Raw genomic sequence first — 19,225 nt, 5'->3', positions numbered from 1 at the left:
CATGACACTTGGAATAAATAAGAACCAACATACTGTGATGATGCCTGTCTATTTTTCTTTTGGATTGGTCAATTTTCCTTAGAGTTATTGCCCTTGATTTATTAAAAAATCATTGTTTGCAGCCGTCTCTCAGTAAAACCAATGTGCTTATCTTATTCTTTCTGAGATTTTTTTTAACCTTCAAGCACAAACAAGCCATCAAGCACAAACAAGCCATCGTTGGCGGGGGATATCTTTTCACTGAAAATGCTTGTTTTGGTATTTTGTAAAAGTTAAAACCATGGTATGTGTATTACATTTGAACCACTGACTACATTGAAATGATATTCTTCTTTATCTGTCTTCACAAAATGTGTCAAAGGACTTCAACATTTTTTATAAATTGAAATACCTGCTTTAAAAACTGCTAACTCTTTTATTTTATTTGTAGAAGATTATCAGTGGGACAAGAGATTGGTATAAAGTTATGTTCCTAAATCCTTACGTTTCCTAAATCAAGTGAATTGTCTGATAAACAGCGCTTAACAAAAACTATAATCAGTGACACTAGGCCTGATATCTTGTCCTTTATTCTCATTGTTTTCTACAAACCACTCCAGTAATACCAAGTGAAATTCAATGCAAAAACCTGGATACACATCCAAAATTTAATAAAAAACTTTCCTATAGAGTTTAAAGGGTCTTATACAACAGTTACACTATTAACTAGGGATGGAAGCGAATATCCGAGTATCCAGATATCAGGATATCACGCAAGTATTCGGATACCAAAATGGGTATTCGAATATTTGTAAATAATTAAAATTTCAATAAAATAGCTTAGCAGAGACATTGTTATAAAACTTTTCTGATGAAATATTTCAGGTGATCAACAGTGTCTGTCGCGAAGCGGGTATGTGTCACAAATCGTCTGCTAATTGGGTGTTTGCACAAGGCGTGATATTGTGTCCTTGTGCAGCACCCTGTGAAGTTCTATGACCTTGTTTACAATCACAAGTGTTGTTTTATGACCTCAGATGTGCTTAATTGACACTAATTGGCACTAGTTGATATTAAAGGGATTGATCATTAATCTGTAGAAATTGATCAAACCAATCACAAGATAAGGGTCGTGCAATCAAAGCTATTAATGACCAATCGTATTTTTGATGAATATGCATGAAGAAATTATTGCTATCTGAACAATAAATACAAAAACAAATTTGTTTATCATTTTGCATCTTGTAATTGTGTTTTGAATTATTAATCGTTATTCCTGTATCACGACTACGGAAATATGCCTCCAACATTGACTTCAAGTGTTTGGAAGTATTTCACAAAATCCGAGGATGGTAAAAGTGTTGTGTGTCAACTGTGTCGGTCGATGACGATCTTCAGTTGTACCTGGCAGAGAAGATCGATGGATCGACACCAGCCCTAGAGTGGTGGCGGCCCAATGAGGCCAGGTTCCCCAAGGTTGCGCACGTGGCGCGCAGTGTCCTCACCGTACCGGCTTCCTCTGTTCCATCCAAATGAGTGTTCTCATCCGCCGTCTGGTACTGAGCAAACTTAGAAATCGCCTTAACAGTAACATGGTGGACGCTATCTTGTTTCTGAACAAGAACATGCGTTCGATTAAGTGCGACATCGAATGAAAACTGTTGTGAAGTATTAGAACATTTCGGACTTGAAAGTAGTGTGTGTACAGTGTTTAATTAAATTATCAAATATATAAATGATTTATTTCCTATTTAGTATTTATTCACGTTTTATTTTGTGTAGTGTAATTAATTTTTCATACGATATGTAAACATGTTTAGTTTATGATAAAAGCGTCATTTAACATGAAACCTGCTGATAAATAGCAAACTCGAAAGCACGTGGCAGTAACCAAGCACATGCCTCGGCCAAAGTGACTATCAAATTCGCGAGGTGTATATGTGGTATTCATCATGAGTTTTATGATGTAAAATGAGTTGTTTAGCTTTGATCATAACATTATAAATTATTAAGACTGAGAAAGAATGAATGATAAAGTGAAATTGCCATATGACGAATTATAAATTAAGTGGACAATTATGTCAAATAACAGAAGGTGGCTGACATATAATAGGAAATTTACTTATTATGAAAACAATTTGATACGAATATCCGGATAGTATTCAAATACTTGATATGGATATCCGAATACCGATTTGGTATCCGGTTTCCATCCCTATTAACTGTGATCTTGACCTTTGACCTCTCATCTCCTGGTCAAGGGCAACTTACATGTACCATTTAGATTTCATGGTCCTTGGTCAAACTGTTCTCATGTTATTGTGGATCAAGTTTTCATAGCACTATTGGCCATGACACTACTGACACCCACAAAATTACAAGTCTTCTACCACTGATGTTTAATTGTTTAAGTTCAAAACTTTGTAGATTTATTGTGTGGACAAGACTTGGCCCCAGTTTCTCTAACAATCATAAGCCACAACTAACAGGATCAAGGTAAGCTCACTAATTTTCTGTTGGAACAAATGGTTTTATATTCTCATTTTCAAAGAATTCTGTTCCTGTTAATGGAAATTAACACTTTGAAAATCTTGACTGTTTTTTATTGACTGTTTTTTATTTTGCAAAATCAGGTTCAAATAAGCAATTTGGTTTAAGTAAGCAATTTGGCTTACCCTTATGAAATAAGATACTAAAGCTTGTTATATCTAAGATTTTCAAGAAATTAGGGCTTGGTCTACTGGCTGACCTATACCATCTCCCATCTTCTCTGAAGTGAGCATAATTAAATTGTAAGTTGTGTTTTTTACCAATAAGTACCGACCAAGTATTTCTGTGGTTCAGAGTTCACAGAGTTGGCACTAAGGCTGGTCTAGTAACAGCCCTAAAAGTCCTCTTTAAAATGCTACCACAAACGACAACTTTTTTATTTTATTTTTTTCTTGGCTATTTTCAGTTCAATAGAAGTAGCTTCATTACACACAACTACCTTTGAACTAGTAAGCATATTTCAAATTTGAAAAATATACAGTTGATATTTGGAATTTCCAAAAATTGTACCATATGTGTCTTCAATATTGACGTATCTAGCATGATGTATCATAATGTTTTCTAATAACCATTTAGTACTTACCCGTTACCATACCAATTATACCTGGGACCAATGACATTCCTACTTCCAGATTATACTTATGATTTTAGGTGGAATCCACTGCATTGTTATACATACCAACTGCTTTTCCACTTTTTTCTGGCTCACTCCGACAGTTTGTTTCAGACTTTTACGAGACAGGACGTTCTTTACACGTGGTTTGCGAGTTGTTCCTCGGAACTTCTCTCTGAAAGGTGTGTATCATTACTGGAAAATGAGGTATGATGTAACAAAACAGATACTGCAGAGCCAATGCTGATGTTCATCTGTGTTTTCTTTCAGTTGAGAAAGGACATACATTATTATACAACATGTCAGAGTATCAGGCCTTGTATAACACGTGCACGCATGTGTACCAAGTGCCAAGGAACTTTGAATTTCTAAAATGTTTTTAAGATTTCGGCCCATGCTTAAGTTTTGTACGAGGATGACCAAGGCTATGACATACTTCGAAAAAAGCTGAAGTGAAAATGTACATATTTGAAATAAAACCCTTCTGTTTTATCTGCTAATAATCCTAATTAGTGTTTTCTAACCATTGCCAGTCTATTTTCTGCAAGACTGGCTGCCAATTTAAAATAGAACAATATCATTTTTTCAAGCCTGTTACCAAACATTATTTGTTAACACTTGAACATATTTATAATCTGTTTAACTGCTGTGATTGTACCTTTGCCGATCCATTTTCTGCAACACTTCACATGGAGAGGGTTCATCAGTGAATGCCACATCCAGTTTGTGCAGATAGTTCACCCACAGCTTAAAAACTAGATCCTGAAAACAAAGCGAGTTTAAACGTATTTATTTTACAACGATTGTGGAAAAAGTTATTACAACATTATTTTAATCACTCTCATTGGCAGGATTTTACGTGAGAGTGTGGTCTTGTGTTATGGGGGAAACCACAGTACCAGGAGGAAAACCACTTGTACGGCTAGGTCTCCACAAACCACACTCACATGCGCAAAAAAAACATATTTAAAACAAAGTGTCTAAGAAACAGGGCAAAAAGCATGACATTTCCCCGCTCGTTCACTGACCTAATACAGAAATATACACGGCAACTCACACGCTGGACCTATGACAGTATCTGGATCTATAAACTTTGAATAGCAAACAAGTTTCAAAACTGTCAATATTCGATGACGTTTGCGGTAAAAATACTTGGAGAACTGATAAAAACTCAAACACAGAATAGATTTCTTCACAGTTTTTACATTTTGATGACAACACTGTTCCCTTGGACCCAGCTTCATATGTAACTGTGAAAAATAACATAAAATAAAATCAGCAGGACGAATCACATGTAAAAACTAAATAACCTCTAAATAGCGTCAAACTGTTAATGTTTTATCATATGCCTTCATTGAAAGCAGTTACAAGCTTTATGCATGGCCCCGACACCACAAAGATACCTAAATCATACTGCAACTAATAATATCATAAAAATCGCATAATGTATAATCTTAAAATAAGTAAGATTTTAAAGGAAATTAATAAGAATTTGAAACAAGCACATTTTTTTTTTCACAGGTTGGGCCCCAGTTTCTTGAAAGACATAAAATTAAGACCATTTTTCCACATAACAGCATGGTATTATACCAAATTTTAAATATTTTATTTGTTAATGTATTATGTTTTTATTATGTTCATAAATATCATTAGAAAAAGTACTTATAGAGTAAAACAGGTACTTGATAAAAAAAGAGCTATACTGTTTTATGCATAGTTGGCAATTTTTCTTCATGTATGATATTCATGTAAAAAATCAGTCAGCATTTTCAATAATGGGTTACAGCTGCTACTTCAATTATCTTAAATCAGTATAAAGTCATGAATGGCAAAACATTTTTTTTTTATGTCCTCAACATCATGTTTATTTTCAATGCTGGCTTAAGTTCAATTCAGTCAAATATATGGCAAAACAATGTTACAATGACACTTAGATAATTCAAATTTACAACTAAAATAAACCAAAATCTTTATTGCCCCCTAGCTTTTTACATTAGAAAAACTCTGGTTTTAGTTAAAGGGATTTTCCCGACAGACGAGGCAAAACTGTATTAACTAATTCCTTTCTATACAAGAAATTATTTTATCAAACATAAATAACACTAAATGTGTTAACATGACTATTATTGAATCCCTATAAAGAATTATGAGGAAATACTTTTTTCCGCAGCCATCAGTTCTTTGACATGATATGGCCTCATTGATTATACAGTAATGAAGGTCTATTTCATCGAGATTTCAAGGACAGACAGTTTGATGAAACAGCGCAAAAATGTCCATTTAGAAAAACAGACCTATATGTTATACCATCTCTACCTTAAGCCTCGGGTGTGCTCCTAGGCGTATAAGAGCCTCAACTTGGTGCAGAAGGATGATTTCGTAGCCCTCATACAGGCTCCAGGGGCGTCCTTCAAATGTGCCTGAAAGTACACATACAATGTTAGTTTAAACTTCTTTATTTCAACTCATTTGTAAAGACATATATATGCTGATATAAATCACTCAAGTCCGTGTTCTGGGTAGAACCAGTTCGCAGACCTCAGATTGGAGCTTCTTTTGCGAGGCAAGGGAAACTTGACCTGGTGGGGCTTAAACCCATGAATGTTTGTGTTTGAGATTGACACTTCTAGAACAAGACAACTCACACCCATACATGCAATGAGATCTCGGATCCAGACTCAGACTCAATAAACTGGATGCATAAATGTTTTTATTTTTTTAATATAATTGTGATGTGTACCTGAGTGTAGAACAGTTTATTCGTAACACAAACATCATTTTTACCATCTTTGCTCCTTTAATAGAACTTTTGCAATAAAATTAAAATTCAGCTTTTCTGAATACAAGTCTCAAACTCAGGACGTTGGGAAATACGGGCAAAAACTTAGATAGAACAAGTAACCCAGGACAAAAGACATGAAAATCGCATCATCTTACATACAAATGAACCATCAGGCGAAGAACATGTTAAAATCTATCAGGAGAAGAACATCTAAAAATCAATGTCCCTGATCAGAAAACCAGATTATTAAACCTTGGTCAGGACATTTCAAGCTTGTGTACATAAGTCTAGGTCCAAAATCCCAAATAAACTTCAGACAACTATCGATCTCAACTCGTTTTAAAACATAAAATCAAGTTATTTAAAATCATACATGTTTTTACTCTTTTTAAAAGCACCTTCTCTAATAGAGTATGTTTGTTTAATTTTTTGGTTAACATTTTAAAGAAAACAATTCTACAGCAGAAAACATAATTGAGTACAACTCATTGTTGTTGACCAATTTATCAATTAGATTTTATGCCCTAGAAATAGCTTTCTTTGAAATATTGACAAAATGTTTTGGATTAAAACATTCTATGAAAAAATATGTTTGTACATAAAGCAAACAAATAAAGATATTTGAGTTTGTGTACTTTTGTCCGGACATTTGAATCTGTATACTTAAGTCAGGACATTTCAAGTTTGTGAACTTGAGTCAGGACATTTCAAGTTTGTGTACTTAAGTCAGGACATTTCGATTTTGTGAACTTAAGTCAGGACATTTCAAGTTTGTGTACTTAAGTCAGGACATTTCAAGTTTGTGTACTTAAGTCAGGACATTTCAAGTTTGTGTACTTAAGTCAGGACATTTCAAGTTTGTGTACTTAAGTCAGGACATTTCAAGTTTGTGTTTTCCTGTTTTTTAGAACTTAAGCCACAATTCATTTTTGTGTTGCTTAAATCTGGACATTTCAAGCTAAGACACTTCAAGTTTGTTTACTTAAGCTGAAGAGTAAAAAGCTGTGAAATTTTATTTATATATTATAAGCAGTAATGACCCAATTTTTGGTCAGACGTATCAATCTTTCAATATCTGTCCTTTACACAGACTCTGGTATTTCTTTCTTATTATAATCCTACATTCTCGACAGACCATTATGTACCATGCTGTTTCCATTAGGCAGAAGACGTCATCGTGGCATTTTCTGTGAACAAAATGTGTTCTAATGAACATAAGTGGCATTCAGTCTTTTAGACCACTTTCCTATCACCTAGACATAATTAAGAGAAACTGAGATTAGGAAAAAAAGTCCCCAGTTTTTTCCAGATAAATCAAGAAATCAGGATGATATCTTGAAAAACAACAACAATTATCTCTCAGTAAGATCCTCACTCCTCCTGGTAGCTTATTAAGTATAAATATGTTCTCAAAGAGTGTGTCGGTGAAATTTTCATTGTGTCTGTCCGCCTCTCGCCAAGAGGTCGTGGGATTTATAACCCACTCGATCAGTACAATTTCAGCAATTTTCAGTTACCATATAAGCTCTATTGAAAGTCTTTAATAGGACTAGCTGATGAAGCAGGAATAAAAAACTAACCTTGACAAATTGTACTGTAACCTTGACCTAGTGTACTGTAACCTTGACCTATTGTACTGAAACCTTGACCTATTATACTGTAACCTTGACCTAGTGTACTGTAACCTTGACATTTTGTACTGTAACCTTGACCTATTGTACTGAAACCTTGACTTAGTGTACTGTAACCTTGACCAATTGTACTGAAACCTTGACCTAGTGTACTGTAACCTTGACCAATTGTACTGAAACCTTGACCTATTGTACTGAAACCTTGACCTAGTGTACTGTAACCTTGACCAATTGTACTGTAACCTTGACCTAGTGTACTGTAACCTTGACCTAGTGTACTGTAACCTTGACATTTTGTACTGTAACCTTGACCTATTGTACTGAAACCTTGACTTAGTGTACTGTAACCTTGACCAATTGTACTGAAACCTTGACCTAGTGTACTGTAACCTTGACCAATTGTACTGAAACCTTGACCTATTGTACTGAAACCTTGACCTAGTGTACTGTAACCTTGACCAATTGTACTGTAACCTTGACCTAGTGTACTGTAACCTTGACCTAGTGTACTGTAACCTTGACATTTTGTACTCTAACCTTGACAAATTGTACTGTAACCTTGACCTAGTGTACTGTAACCTTGACATTTTGTACTGTAACCTTGACCTATTGTACTGAAACCTTGACTTAGTGTACTGTAACCTTGACCAATTGTACTGAAACCTTGACCTAGTGTACTATAACATTGACCAATTGTACTGAAACCTTGACCTATTGTACTGAAACCATGACCTATTGTACTGTAACCTTGACTTATTGTACTAAAACCTTGACCTATTGTACTGAAACCTTCACCTATTGTAGTGTTACCTTGACCTAGTGTACTGTAACCTTGACCCTTTGTACTGTAACCATGACCTATTGTACTGCAACCTTGCCACAACATGGTTACAATCCTGTTTGGCAACCAACATACACATTGTATTAATAAGAAATGTTAGATAATTGACTGACCCAGTTTTGTTTGAATACTTTCTTTTTTAGTAAATTGAACATTTTGTGTTCTGCAGCCAGGAGCACTACTAAGCTATTGAACATGTTATACTTCCATCATAAAAAATTTGCTTAAATTGCTGAGACTCAATCTTTTTAACATTTTGCTTGTGGAGATTTACCCGGCAATTGTTCCATGGCTCATGAGGAAGCACAGCCCATAATCGTATCATGAGGATATGTGTCAATGGGTAACAACATGGGTTAAGCACATCATTTTGAAGATAAAATCATGTGAACAAAGTTTTATCGAAATCCTTCAAGGGATATAGTTGATATAGAAGCAACAAATGGCCAATGAAGGATATTCCTATACAACTTCATGTCGGAAATTGAGCAAGCTTAAACTATATACACTCTATACTGCTCGAACATTTGTAATAGGTCATTAATGGTCATAGTTTGGAAAATAAGTTCAACGTACTCTATAAGATTTCAGACTCTTTTAGCTGTCTAATAAGGCAAGATTTCTCTCAGTTTCTATCGGTTATTTCAGGTCAGTAACATGTCACTTTAAGTGCTAAATGAAGAGAGATTATTGATCACAGAATCTGCTACGTGATTCCTAATACGTTCGGGAAGGAAAATAGTTAATAACGTCAAAGAGATGCTATAAACAAACAGGACATCTGCTCGTGTGGCATTAGAACAACAATACAATGCTGTCTTTCTACAAAATACAGACAATGTAGATATTGTTTGCTACCTTTCCCCTTTACCCTGTCATGTTTCTCATGCAGTTTACGAGCCTGTGACACTTCCATGTCATCGTCGTCTGCAACCATAACCCGCATATCCTGAAAATAAAAATAATAAAATATTTTACATGATTATAAACACTTAAATATGTGTTTTCTTCAAAATGTTGAAATAAAGATAGCTTTTGCATGATGCCAACAATAACCACAATAATTATGACGATTATTAATTAAATAATAAAACAAGAGCTATCACAGTTATTGTAAATATCCCCCAGACACCGCCTCGGGCACTGGGTATTGTAGTTGGAGCAAAAGTAGTGGCTGTCATGATGCTTTACCTGAGACTGGGTATTGCAGTCAGAGCAAAAGTAGTGGCCGTCATGATGCTTTACCTGAGACTGGGTATTGTAGTCGGAGCAAAAGTAATGGCTGTCATATTTTACCTGAGACTGGGTATTGCAGTCAGAGCAAAAGTAGTGGCAGTCATGATGTTTTACTTGAGACTGGGTATTGCTGTCGGAGCAAAAGTAGTGGCAGTCATGATGTTTTACCTGAGACTGGGTATTGCAGTCGGAGCAAAAGTAGTGGCAGTCATGATGTTTTACCTGAGACTGGGTATTGCAGTTAGAGCAAAAGTAGTGGCTGTCATGATGTTTTACCTGAGACTGGGTATTGCTGTCGGAGCAAAAGTAGTGGCAGTCATCATGTTTTACCTGAGACTGGGTATTGCAGTTAGAGCAAAAGTAGTGGCAGTCATGATGTTTTACCTGAGACTGGGTATTGCAGTTAGAGCAAAAGTAGTGGCTGTCATGATGTTTTACCTGAGACTGGGTATTGCAGTTGGAGCAAAAGTAGTGGCTGTCATGATGTTTTACCTGAGACTGGGTATTGCAGTTAGAGCAAAAGTAGTGGCTGTCATGATGTTTTACCTGAGACTGGGTATTGCAGTTGGAGCAAAAGTAGTGGCAGTCATGATGTTTTACCTGAGACTGGGTATTGCAGTTGGAGCAAAAGTAGTGGCTGTCATGATGTTTTACCTGAGACTGGGTATTGCAGTTGGAGCAAAAGTAGTGGCAGTCATGATGTTTTACCTGAGACTGGGTATTGCAGTTAGAGCAAAAGTAGTGGCTGTCATGATGTTTTACCTGAGACTGGGTATTGCAGTTAAGGCAAAAGTAGTGGCAGTCATGATGTTTTACCTGAGACTGGGTATTGCAGTTGGAGCAAAAGTAGTGGCAGTCATGATGTTTTACCTGAGACTGGGTATTGCAGTTAGAGCAAAAGTAGTGGCTGTCATGATGTTTTACCTGAGACTGGGTATTGCAGTTAGAGCAAAAGTAGTGGCAGTCATGATGTTTTACCTGAGACTGGGTATTGCAGTTAGAGCAAAAGTAGTGGCTGTCATGATGTTTTACCTGAGACTGGGTATTGCAGTTGGAGCAAAAGTAGTGGCAGTCATGATGTTTTACCTGAGACTGGGTATTACAGTTAGAGCAAAAGTAGTGGCTGTCATGATGTTTTACCTGAGACTGGGTATTGCAGTTAGAGCAAAAGTAATGGCTGTCATGATGTTTTACCTGAGACTGGGTATTGCAGTTAGAGCAAAAATAGTGGCTGTCATGATGTTTTACCTGAGACTGGGTATTGCTGTCGGAGCAAAAGTAGTGGCAGTCATGTTTTACCTGAGACTGGGTATTGCAGTTAGAGCAAAAGTAGTGGCTGTCATGATGTTTTACCTGAGACTGGGTATTGCAGTTAGAGCAAAAGTAGTGGCAGTCATGATGTTTTACCTGAGACTGGGTATTGCAGTTAGAGCAAAAGTAGTGGCTGTCATGATGTTTTACCTGAGACTGGGTATTGCAGTTAGAGCAAAAGTAGTGGCAGTCATGATGTTTTACCTGAGACTGGGTATTGCAGTAAGAGCAAAAGTAGTGGCAGTCATCATGCTTTACCTGAGACTGGGTATTGCAGTTAGAGCAAAAGTAGTGGCTGTCATGATGTTTTACCTGAGACTGGGTATTGCAGTTGGAGCAAAAGTAGTGGCTGTCATGATGTTTTACCTGAGACTGGGTATTGCAGTTAAGGCAAAAGTAGTGGCAGTCATGATGTTTTACCTGAGACTGGGTATTGTAGTCGGAGCAAAAGTAGTGGCAGTCATGATGTTTTACCTGAGACTGGGTATTGCAGTTGGAGCAAAAGTAGTGGCATTTATGATGTTTTACCTTAGACTGGGTATTGCAGTTAGAGCAAAAGTAGTGGCTGTCATGATGTTTTACCTGAGACTGGGTATTGCAGTTAGAGCAAAAGTAGTGGCAGTCATCATGTTTTACCTGAGACTGGGTATTACAGTCGGAGCAAAAGTAGTGGCTGTCATGATGTTTTACCTGAGACTGGGTATTGCAGTCGGAGCAAAAGTAGTGGCAGTCATGATGTTTTACCTGAGACTGGGTATTGCAGTCGGAGCAAAAGTAGTGGCAGTCATCATGTTTTACCTGAGACTGGGTATTACAGTCGGAGCAAAAGTAGTGGCTGTCATGATGTTTTACCTGAGACTGGGTATTGCAGTCAGAGCAAAAGTAGTGGCAGTCATGATGTTTTACCTGAGACTGGGTATTGCAGTTGGAGCAAAAGTAGTGGCAGTCATGATGTTTTACCTGAGACTGGGTATTGCAGTTAGAGCAAAAGTAGTGGCTGTCATGATGTTTTACCTGAGACTGGGTATTGCAGTTAGAGCAAAAGTAGTGGCAGTCATGATGTTTTACCTGAGACTGGGTATTGCAGTCGGAGCAAAAGTAGTGGCAGTCATGATGTTTTACCTGAGACTGGGTATTGCAGTTAGAGCAAAAGTAGTGGCAGTCATGATGTTTTACCTGAGACTGGGTATTGCAGTTAGAGCAAAAGTAATGGCTGTCATGATGCTTTACCTGAGACTGGGTATTGCAGTTAGAGCAAAAGTAGTGGCTGTCATGATGTTTTACCTGAGACTGGGTATTGCAGTTAGAGCAAAAGTAGTGGCTGTCATAATGCTTTACCTGAGACTGGGTATTGCAGTTAGAGCAAAAGTAGTGGCTGTCATGATGCTTTACCTGAGACTGGGTATTGCAGTTACAGCAAAAGTAGTGGCAGTCATGATGTTTTACCTGAGACTGGGTATTGCAGTTAGAGCAAAAGTAATGGCTGTCATGATGCTTTACCTGAGACTGGGTATTGCAGTCGGAGCAAAAGTAATGGCTGTCATGATGCTTTACCTGAGACTGGGTATTGCAGTCGGAGCAAAAGTAGTGGCTGTCATGATGCTTTACCTGAGACTGGGTATTGCAGTCGGAGCAAAAGTAGTGGCTGTCATGATGCTTTACCTGAGACTGGGTATTGCAGTCGGAGCAAAAGTAGTGGCAGTCATGATGCTTTACCTGAGACTGGGTATTGCAGTCGGAGCAAAAGTAGTGGCAGTCATGATGTTTTACCTGAGACTGGGTATTGCTGTCGGAGCAAAAGTAGTGGCTGTCATGATGTTTTACCTGAGACTGGGTATTGCTGTCGGAGCAAAAGTAGTGGCTGTCATGATGTTTTACCTGAGACTGGGTATTGCAGTTAGAGCAAAAGTAGTGGCTGTCATGATGCTTTACCTAATACTGGGTATTGCAGTCGGAGCAAAAGTAGTGGCTGTCATGATGTTTTACCTGAGATTGGGTATTGCAGTTGGAGCAAAAGTAGTGGCCGTCATGATGCTTTACCTGAGACTGGGTATTGCTGTCGGAGCAAAAGTAGTGGCTGTCATGATGTTTTACTTGAGACTGGGTATTGCAGTTAGAGCAAAAGTAGTGGCTGTCATGATGTTTTACCTGAGACTGGGTATTGCAGTCGGAGCAAAAGTAGTGGCTGTCATGATGTTTTACCTGAGACTGGGTATTACAGTTAGAGCAAAAGTAGTGGCTGTCATGATGTTTTACCTGAGACTGGGTATTGCATTTAGAGCAAAAGTAGTGGCTGTCATGATGTTTTACCTGAGACTGGGTATTGCAGTTAGAGCAAAAGTAGTGGCAGTCATGATGTTTTACCTGAGACTGGGTATTGCAGTCGGAGCAAAAGTAGTGGCTGTCATGATGTTTTACCTGAGACTGGGTATTGCAGTTAGAGCAAAAGTAGTGGCAGTCATGATGTTTTACCTGAGACTGGGTATTGCAGTTAGAGCAAAAGTAGTGGCTGTCATGATGTTTTACCTGAGACTGGGTATTGCAGTTAGAGCAAAAGTAGTGGCAGTCATGATGTTTTACCTGAGACTGGGTATTGCAGTAAGAGCAAAAGTAGTGGCAGTCATCATGCTTTACCTGAGACTGGGTATTGCAGTTAGAGCAAAAGTAGTGGCTGTCATGATGTTTTACCTGAGACTGGGTATTGCAGTTGGAGCAAAAGTAGTGGCTGTCATGATGTTTTACCTGAGACTGGGTATTGCAGTTAAGGCAAAAGTAGTGGCAGTCATGATGTTTTACCTGAGACTGGGTATTGTAGTCGGAGCAAAAGTAGTGGCAGTCATGATGTTTTACCTGAGACTGGGTATTGCAGTTGGAGCAAAAGTAGTGGCATTTATGATGTTTTACCTTAGACTGGGTATTGCAGTTAGAGCAAAAGTAGTGGCTGTCATGATGTTTTACCTGAGACTGGGTATTGCAGTTAGAGCAAAAGTAGTGGCAGTCATCATGTTTTACCTGAGACTGGGTATTACAGTCGGAGCAAAAGTAGTGGCTGTCATGATGTTTTACCTGAGACTGGGTATTGCAGTCGGAGCAAAAGTAGTGGCAGTCATGATGTTTTACCTGAGACTGGGTATTGCAGTCGGAGCAAAAGTAGTGGCAGTCATCATGTTTTACCTGAGACTGGGTATTACAGTCGGAGCAAAAGTAGTGGCTGTCATGATGTTTTACCTGAGACTGGGTATTGCAGTCAGAGCAAAAGTAGTGGCAGTCATGATGTTTTACCTGAGACTGGGTATTGCAGTTGGAGCAAAAGTAGTGGCAGTCATGATGTTTTACCTGAGACTGGGTATTGCAGTTAGAGCAAAAGTAGTGGCTGTCATGATGTTTTACCTGAGACTGGGTATTGCAGTTAGAGCAAAAGTAGTGGCAGTCATGATGTTTTACCTGAGACTGGGTATTGCAGTCGGAGCAAAAGTAGTGGCAGTCATGATGTTTTACCTGAGACTGGGTATTGCAGTTAGAGCAAAAGTAGTGGCAGTCATGATGTTTTACCTGAGACTGGGTATTGCAGTTAGAGCAAAAGTAATGGCTGTCATGATGCTTTACCTGAGACTGGGTATTGCAGTTAGAGCAAAAGTAGTGGCTGTCATGATGTTTTACCTGAGACTGGGTATTGCAGTTAGAGCAAAAGTAGTGGCTGTCATAATGCTTTACCTGAGACTGGGTATTGCAGTTAGAGCAAAAGTAGTGGCTGTCATGATGCTTTACCTGAGACTGGGTATTGCAGTTACAGCAAAAGTAGTGGCAGTCATGATGTTTTACCTGAGACTGGGTATTGCAGTTAGAGCAAAAGTAATGGCTGTCATGATGCTTTACCTGAGACTGGGTATTGCAGTCGGAGCAAAAGTAATGGCTGTCATGATGCTTTACCTGAGACTGGGTATTGCAGTCGGAGCAAAAGTAGTGGCTGTCATGATGCTTTACCTGAGACTGGGTATTGCAGTCGGAGCAAAAGTAGTGGCTGTCATGATGCTTTACCTGAGACTGGGTATTGCAGTTGGAGCAAAAGTAGTGGCAGTCATGATGCTTTACCTGAGACTGGGTATTGCAGTCGGAGCAAAAGTAGTGGCAGTCATGATGTTTTACCTGAGACTGGGTATTGCTGTCGGAGCAAAAGTAGTGGCTGTCATGATGTTTTACCTGAGACTGGGTATTGCTGTCGGAGCAAAAGTAGTGGCTGTCATGATGTTTTACCTGAGACTGGGTATTGCAGTTAGAGCAAAAGTAGTGGCTGTCATGATGCTTTACCTAATACTGGGTATTGCAGTCGGAGCAAAAGTAGTGGCTGTCATGATGTTTTACCTGAGATTGGGTATTGCAGTTGGAGCAAAAGTAGTGGCCGTCATGATGCTTTACCTGAGACTGGGTATTGCTGTCGGAGCAAAAGTAGTGGCTGTCATGATGTTTTACTTGAGACTGGGTATTGCAGTTAGAGCAAAAGTAGTGGCTGTCATGATGTTTTACCTGAGACTGGGTATTGCAGTCGGAGCAAAAGTAGTGGCTGTCATGATGTTTTACCTGAGACTGGGTATTACAGTTAGAGCAAAAGTAGTGGCTGTCATGATGTTTTACCTGAGACTGGGTATTGCATTTAGAGCAAAAGTAGTGGCTGTCATGATGTTTTACCTGAGACTGGGTATTGCAGTTAGAGCAAAAGTAGTGGCAGTCATGATGTTTTACCTGAGACTGGGTATTGCAGTCGGAGCAAAAGTAGTGGCTGTCATGATGTTTTACCTGAGACTGGGTATTGCAGTCGGAGCAAAAGTAGTGGCTGTCATGATGTTTTACCTGAGACTGGGTATTGCAGTTAGAGCAAAAGTAGTGGCTGTCATGATGTTTTACCTGAGACTGGGTATTGCAGTCGGAGCAAAAGTAGTGGCTGTCATGATGTTTTACCTGAGACTGGGTATTGCAGTTGGAGCAAAAGTAGTGGCCGTCATGATGCTTTACCTGAGATTGGGTATTACAGTTGGAGCAAAAGTAATGGCTGTCATGTTTTACCTGAGACTGGGTATTGCAGTTGGAGCAAAAGTAGTGGCTGTCATGATGTTTTACCTGAGACTGGGTATTGCAGTCGGAGCAAAAGTAGTGGCTGTCATGATGTTTTACCTGAGACTGGGTATTGCTGTCGGAGCAAAAGTAGTGGCAGTCATGATGTTTTACCTGAGACTGGGTATTGCAGTTGGAGCAAAAGTAGTGGCTGTCATGATGCTTTACCTGAGACTGGGTATTGCAGTCGGAGCAAAAGTAATGGCTGTCATGTTTTACCTGAGACTGGGTATTGCAGTTGGAGCAAAAGTAGTGGCCGTCATGATGTTTTACCTGAGACTGGGTATTGCAGTTGGAGCAAAAGTAATGGCTGTCATATTTTACCTGAGACTGGGTATTGCAGTCGGAGCAAAAGTAGTGGCCGTCATGATGCTTTACCTGAGACTGGGTATTGTAGTCGGAGCAAAAGTAGTGGCAGTCATGATGTTTTACCTGAGACTGGGTATTGCAGTTAGAGCAAAAGTAGTGGCAGTCATGATGTTTTACCTGAGACTGGGTATTGCAGTTAGAGCAAAAGTAATGGCTGTCATGATGCTTTACCTGAGATTGGGTATTGTAGTCGGAGCAAAAGTAGTGGCAGTCATGTTTTACCTGAGACTGGGTATTGCAGTCGGAGCAAAAGTAGTGGCAGTCATGATGTTTTACCTGAGACTGGGTATTGCAGTTAGAGCAAAAGTAGTGGCTGTCATGATGTTTTACCTGAGACTGGGTATTGCAGTCGGAGCAAAAGTAGTGGCTGTCATGATGTTTTACCTGAGACTGGGTATTACAGTTAGAGCAAAAGTAGTGGCTGTCATGATGTTTTACCTGAGACTGGGTATTGCAGTTAGAGCAAAAGTAGTGGCTGTCATGATGTTTTACCTGAGACTGGGTATTGCAGTTAGAGCAAAAGTAGTGGCAGTCATGATGTTTTACCTGAGACTGGGTATTGCAGTCAGAGCAAAAGTAGTGGCTGTCATGATGTTTTACCTGAGACTGGGTATTGCAGTCGGAGCAAAAGTAGTGGCTGTCATGATGTTTTACCTGAGACTGGGTATTGCAGTTAGAGCAAAAGTAGTGGCTGTCATGATGTTTTACCTGAGACTGGGTATTGCTGTCGGAGCAAAAGTAGTGGCTGTCATGATGTTTTACCTGAGACTGGGTATTGCAGTTGGAGCAAAAGTAGTGGCCGTCATGATGCTTTACCTGAGATTGGGTATTACAGTTGAAGCAAAAGTAATGGCTGTCATGTTTTACCTGAGACTGGGTATTGCAGTTGGAGCAAAAGTAGTGGCTGTCATGATGTTTTACCTGAGACTGGGTATTGCAGTCGGAGCAAAAGTAGTGGCTGTCATGATGTTTTACCTGAGACTGGGTATTGCTGTCGGAGCAAAAGTAGTGGCAGTCATGATGTTTTACCTGAGACTGGGTATTGCAGTTGGAGCAAAAGTAATGGCAGTTATGATGCTTTACCTGAGACTGGGTATTGCAGTCGGAGCAAAAGTAATGGCTGTCATGTTTTACCTGAGACTGGGTATTGCAGTTGGAGCAAAAGTAGTGGCCGTCATGATGTTTTACCTGAGACTGGGTATTGCAGTTGGAGCAAAAGTAATGGCTGTCATATTTTACCTGAGACTGGGTATTGCAGTCGGAGCAAAAGTAGTGGCCGTCATGATGCTTTACCTGAGACTGGGTATTGTAGTCGGAGCAAAAGTAATGGCTGTCATATTTTACCTGAGACTGGGTATTGCAGTTGGAGCAAAAGTAGTGGCCGTCATGATGTTTTACCTGAGACTGGGTATTGCAGTCGGAGCAAAAGTAATGGCTGTCATGTTTTACCTAAGACTGGGTATTGCAGTCGGAGCAAAAGTAGTGGCCGTCATGATGCTTTACCTGAGATTGGGTATTGTAGTCGGAGCAAAAGTAGTGGCCGTCATGATGCTTTACCTGAGATTGGGTATTGTAGTCGGAGCAAAAGTAGTGGCAGTCATGTTTTACCTGAGACTGGGTATTGCAGTCGGAGCAAAAGTAGTGGCAGTCATGATGTTTTACCTGAGACTGGGTATTGTAGTCGGAGCAAAAGTAGTGGCCGTCATGTTGCTTTACCTGAGACTGGGTATTGCAGTTGGAGCAAAAGTAATGGCTGTCATGTTTTACCTGAGACTGGGTATTGCAGTTGGAGCAAAAGTAGTGGCCGTCATGCTCATCAAATTCTTCTTCCCCACACACTAAACATTCTGGCATGGCTGCTTATGTTAAGATTCTGAAATGTTGTGTTTCAACTTTAAAAAGGTATTGAAATTTTACCAATGTACATGCATGAAAGTATTGGGCCTGTATGAGCACATCTCATGGTCTAAGGAAAGTGATAAGTGAACACAGTCAAACATTCTTTGATGAAGCCCTGCACTAAAATATCAATGGTTATATTGACATGCTAGTTTTTCAAAAAGCCTGTAAGATACACTAGCAATAACACTGAAACATTCAGAAAGAAACAAGACCAAATACACGAACATTTTACCAATGACTCTTTTTAGTGACCTTGACCTTTGACCTTCTAATTTGAGACTTGCATATATACAATGCCTTCTTCCTATGGAGAACATTTCTACCAAGTAATTTTCAAATCCCTTTATGCATGGCCAAATTAAAACCAGAACAAACCATTTTACAACGAATTTTGACAAATAACCTTTAAGTGCGAACTTCATCTTTGACCTACAGTGATGGGTCTTGCATGTGAAACACTATCTTGTCACAATCTTTATCATTTTTATGCATTACAAATGAAAAAAACAAACCCTTAAACAACTATATTTCTTTGCTAAGATGAATCCATCTCTTTTACGATGGTATCCATTATTCTGGTACAGTTCACATGTTTTAAGAGTTGGGCACTAAATTCAATGCTGATGTCCCATCCTTCTTCAAGTGTAGCCATTAGGGTATAATTCATACATAACAAATACAACAAATGTATTCTAAATCATAAATGAGGTCCAGCTAATGCAAGATTAAGTTTTATTTTTGTATTATTTGTAATATATTTTTTATAACTGACTAATACTTTGCCTAACGACATACATGCCATGTCTCCCGGCGGGGGGAAAAATCCCCCGGAATTTCGATCCATCCCACGGTCTCTCGGCGGGAGATAAAAATCCCCCGGAATTTATATATATATATTTTTT

At 39.0% G+C, this 19,225-nt stretch overlaps 1 protein-coding gene across 3 annotated transcripts in view; it reads right to left on the bottom strand.

Moving 5' to 3' along the window:
• The window catches only part of LOC128212106 (TATA box-binding protein-associated factor RNA polymerase I subunit B-like), a 40,624-nt gene that overhangs the window by 17,840 nt on the left and 3,559 nt on the right, over window positions 1–19,225 (bottom strand). For all 3 annotated transcript variants that reach the window (XM_052917371.1, XM_052917372.1, XM_052917370.1), the window contains exons 3-7: window positions 18,189–18,294; window positions 9,255–9,345; window positions 5,459–5,562; window positions 3,801–3,904; window positions 3,209–3,317 (exon numbers count right to left, since the gene is read on the bottom strand). In XM_052917371.1, the coding sequence (XP_052773331.1) occupies window positions 3,209–3,317; window positions 3,801–3,904; window positions 5,459–5,562; window positions 9,255–9,345; window positions 18,189–18,275 (495 nt within the window). In that variant the 5' untranslated portion in view covers window positions 18,276–18,294. The remainder of the gene's footprint in view (window positions 1–3,208; window positions 3,318–3,800; window positions 3,905–5,458; window positions 5,563–9,254; window positions 9,346–18,188; window positions 18,295–19,225) is intronic.

Source organism: Mya arenaria, chromosome 12 (assembly GCF_026914265.1).
Source record: "Mya arenaria isolate MELC-2E11 chromosome 12, ASM2691426v1".
Classification (NCBI taxonomy): Eukaryota; Metazoa; Mollusca; class Bivalvia; order Myida; family Myidae; genus Mya; species Mya arenaria.
Note: the sequence above shows the minus strand (reverse complement) of the source record. Positions and strands in the feature narration are given on the sequence as shown.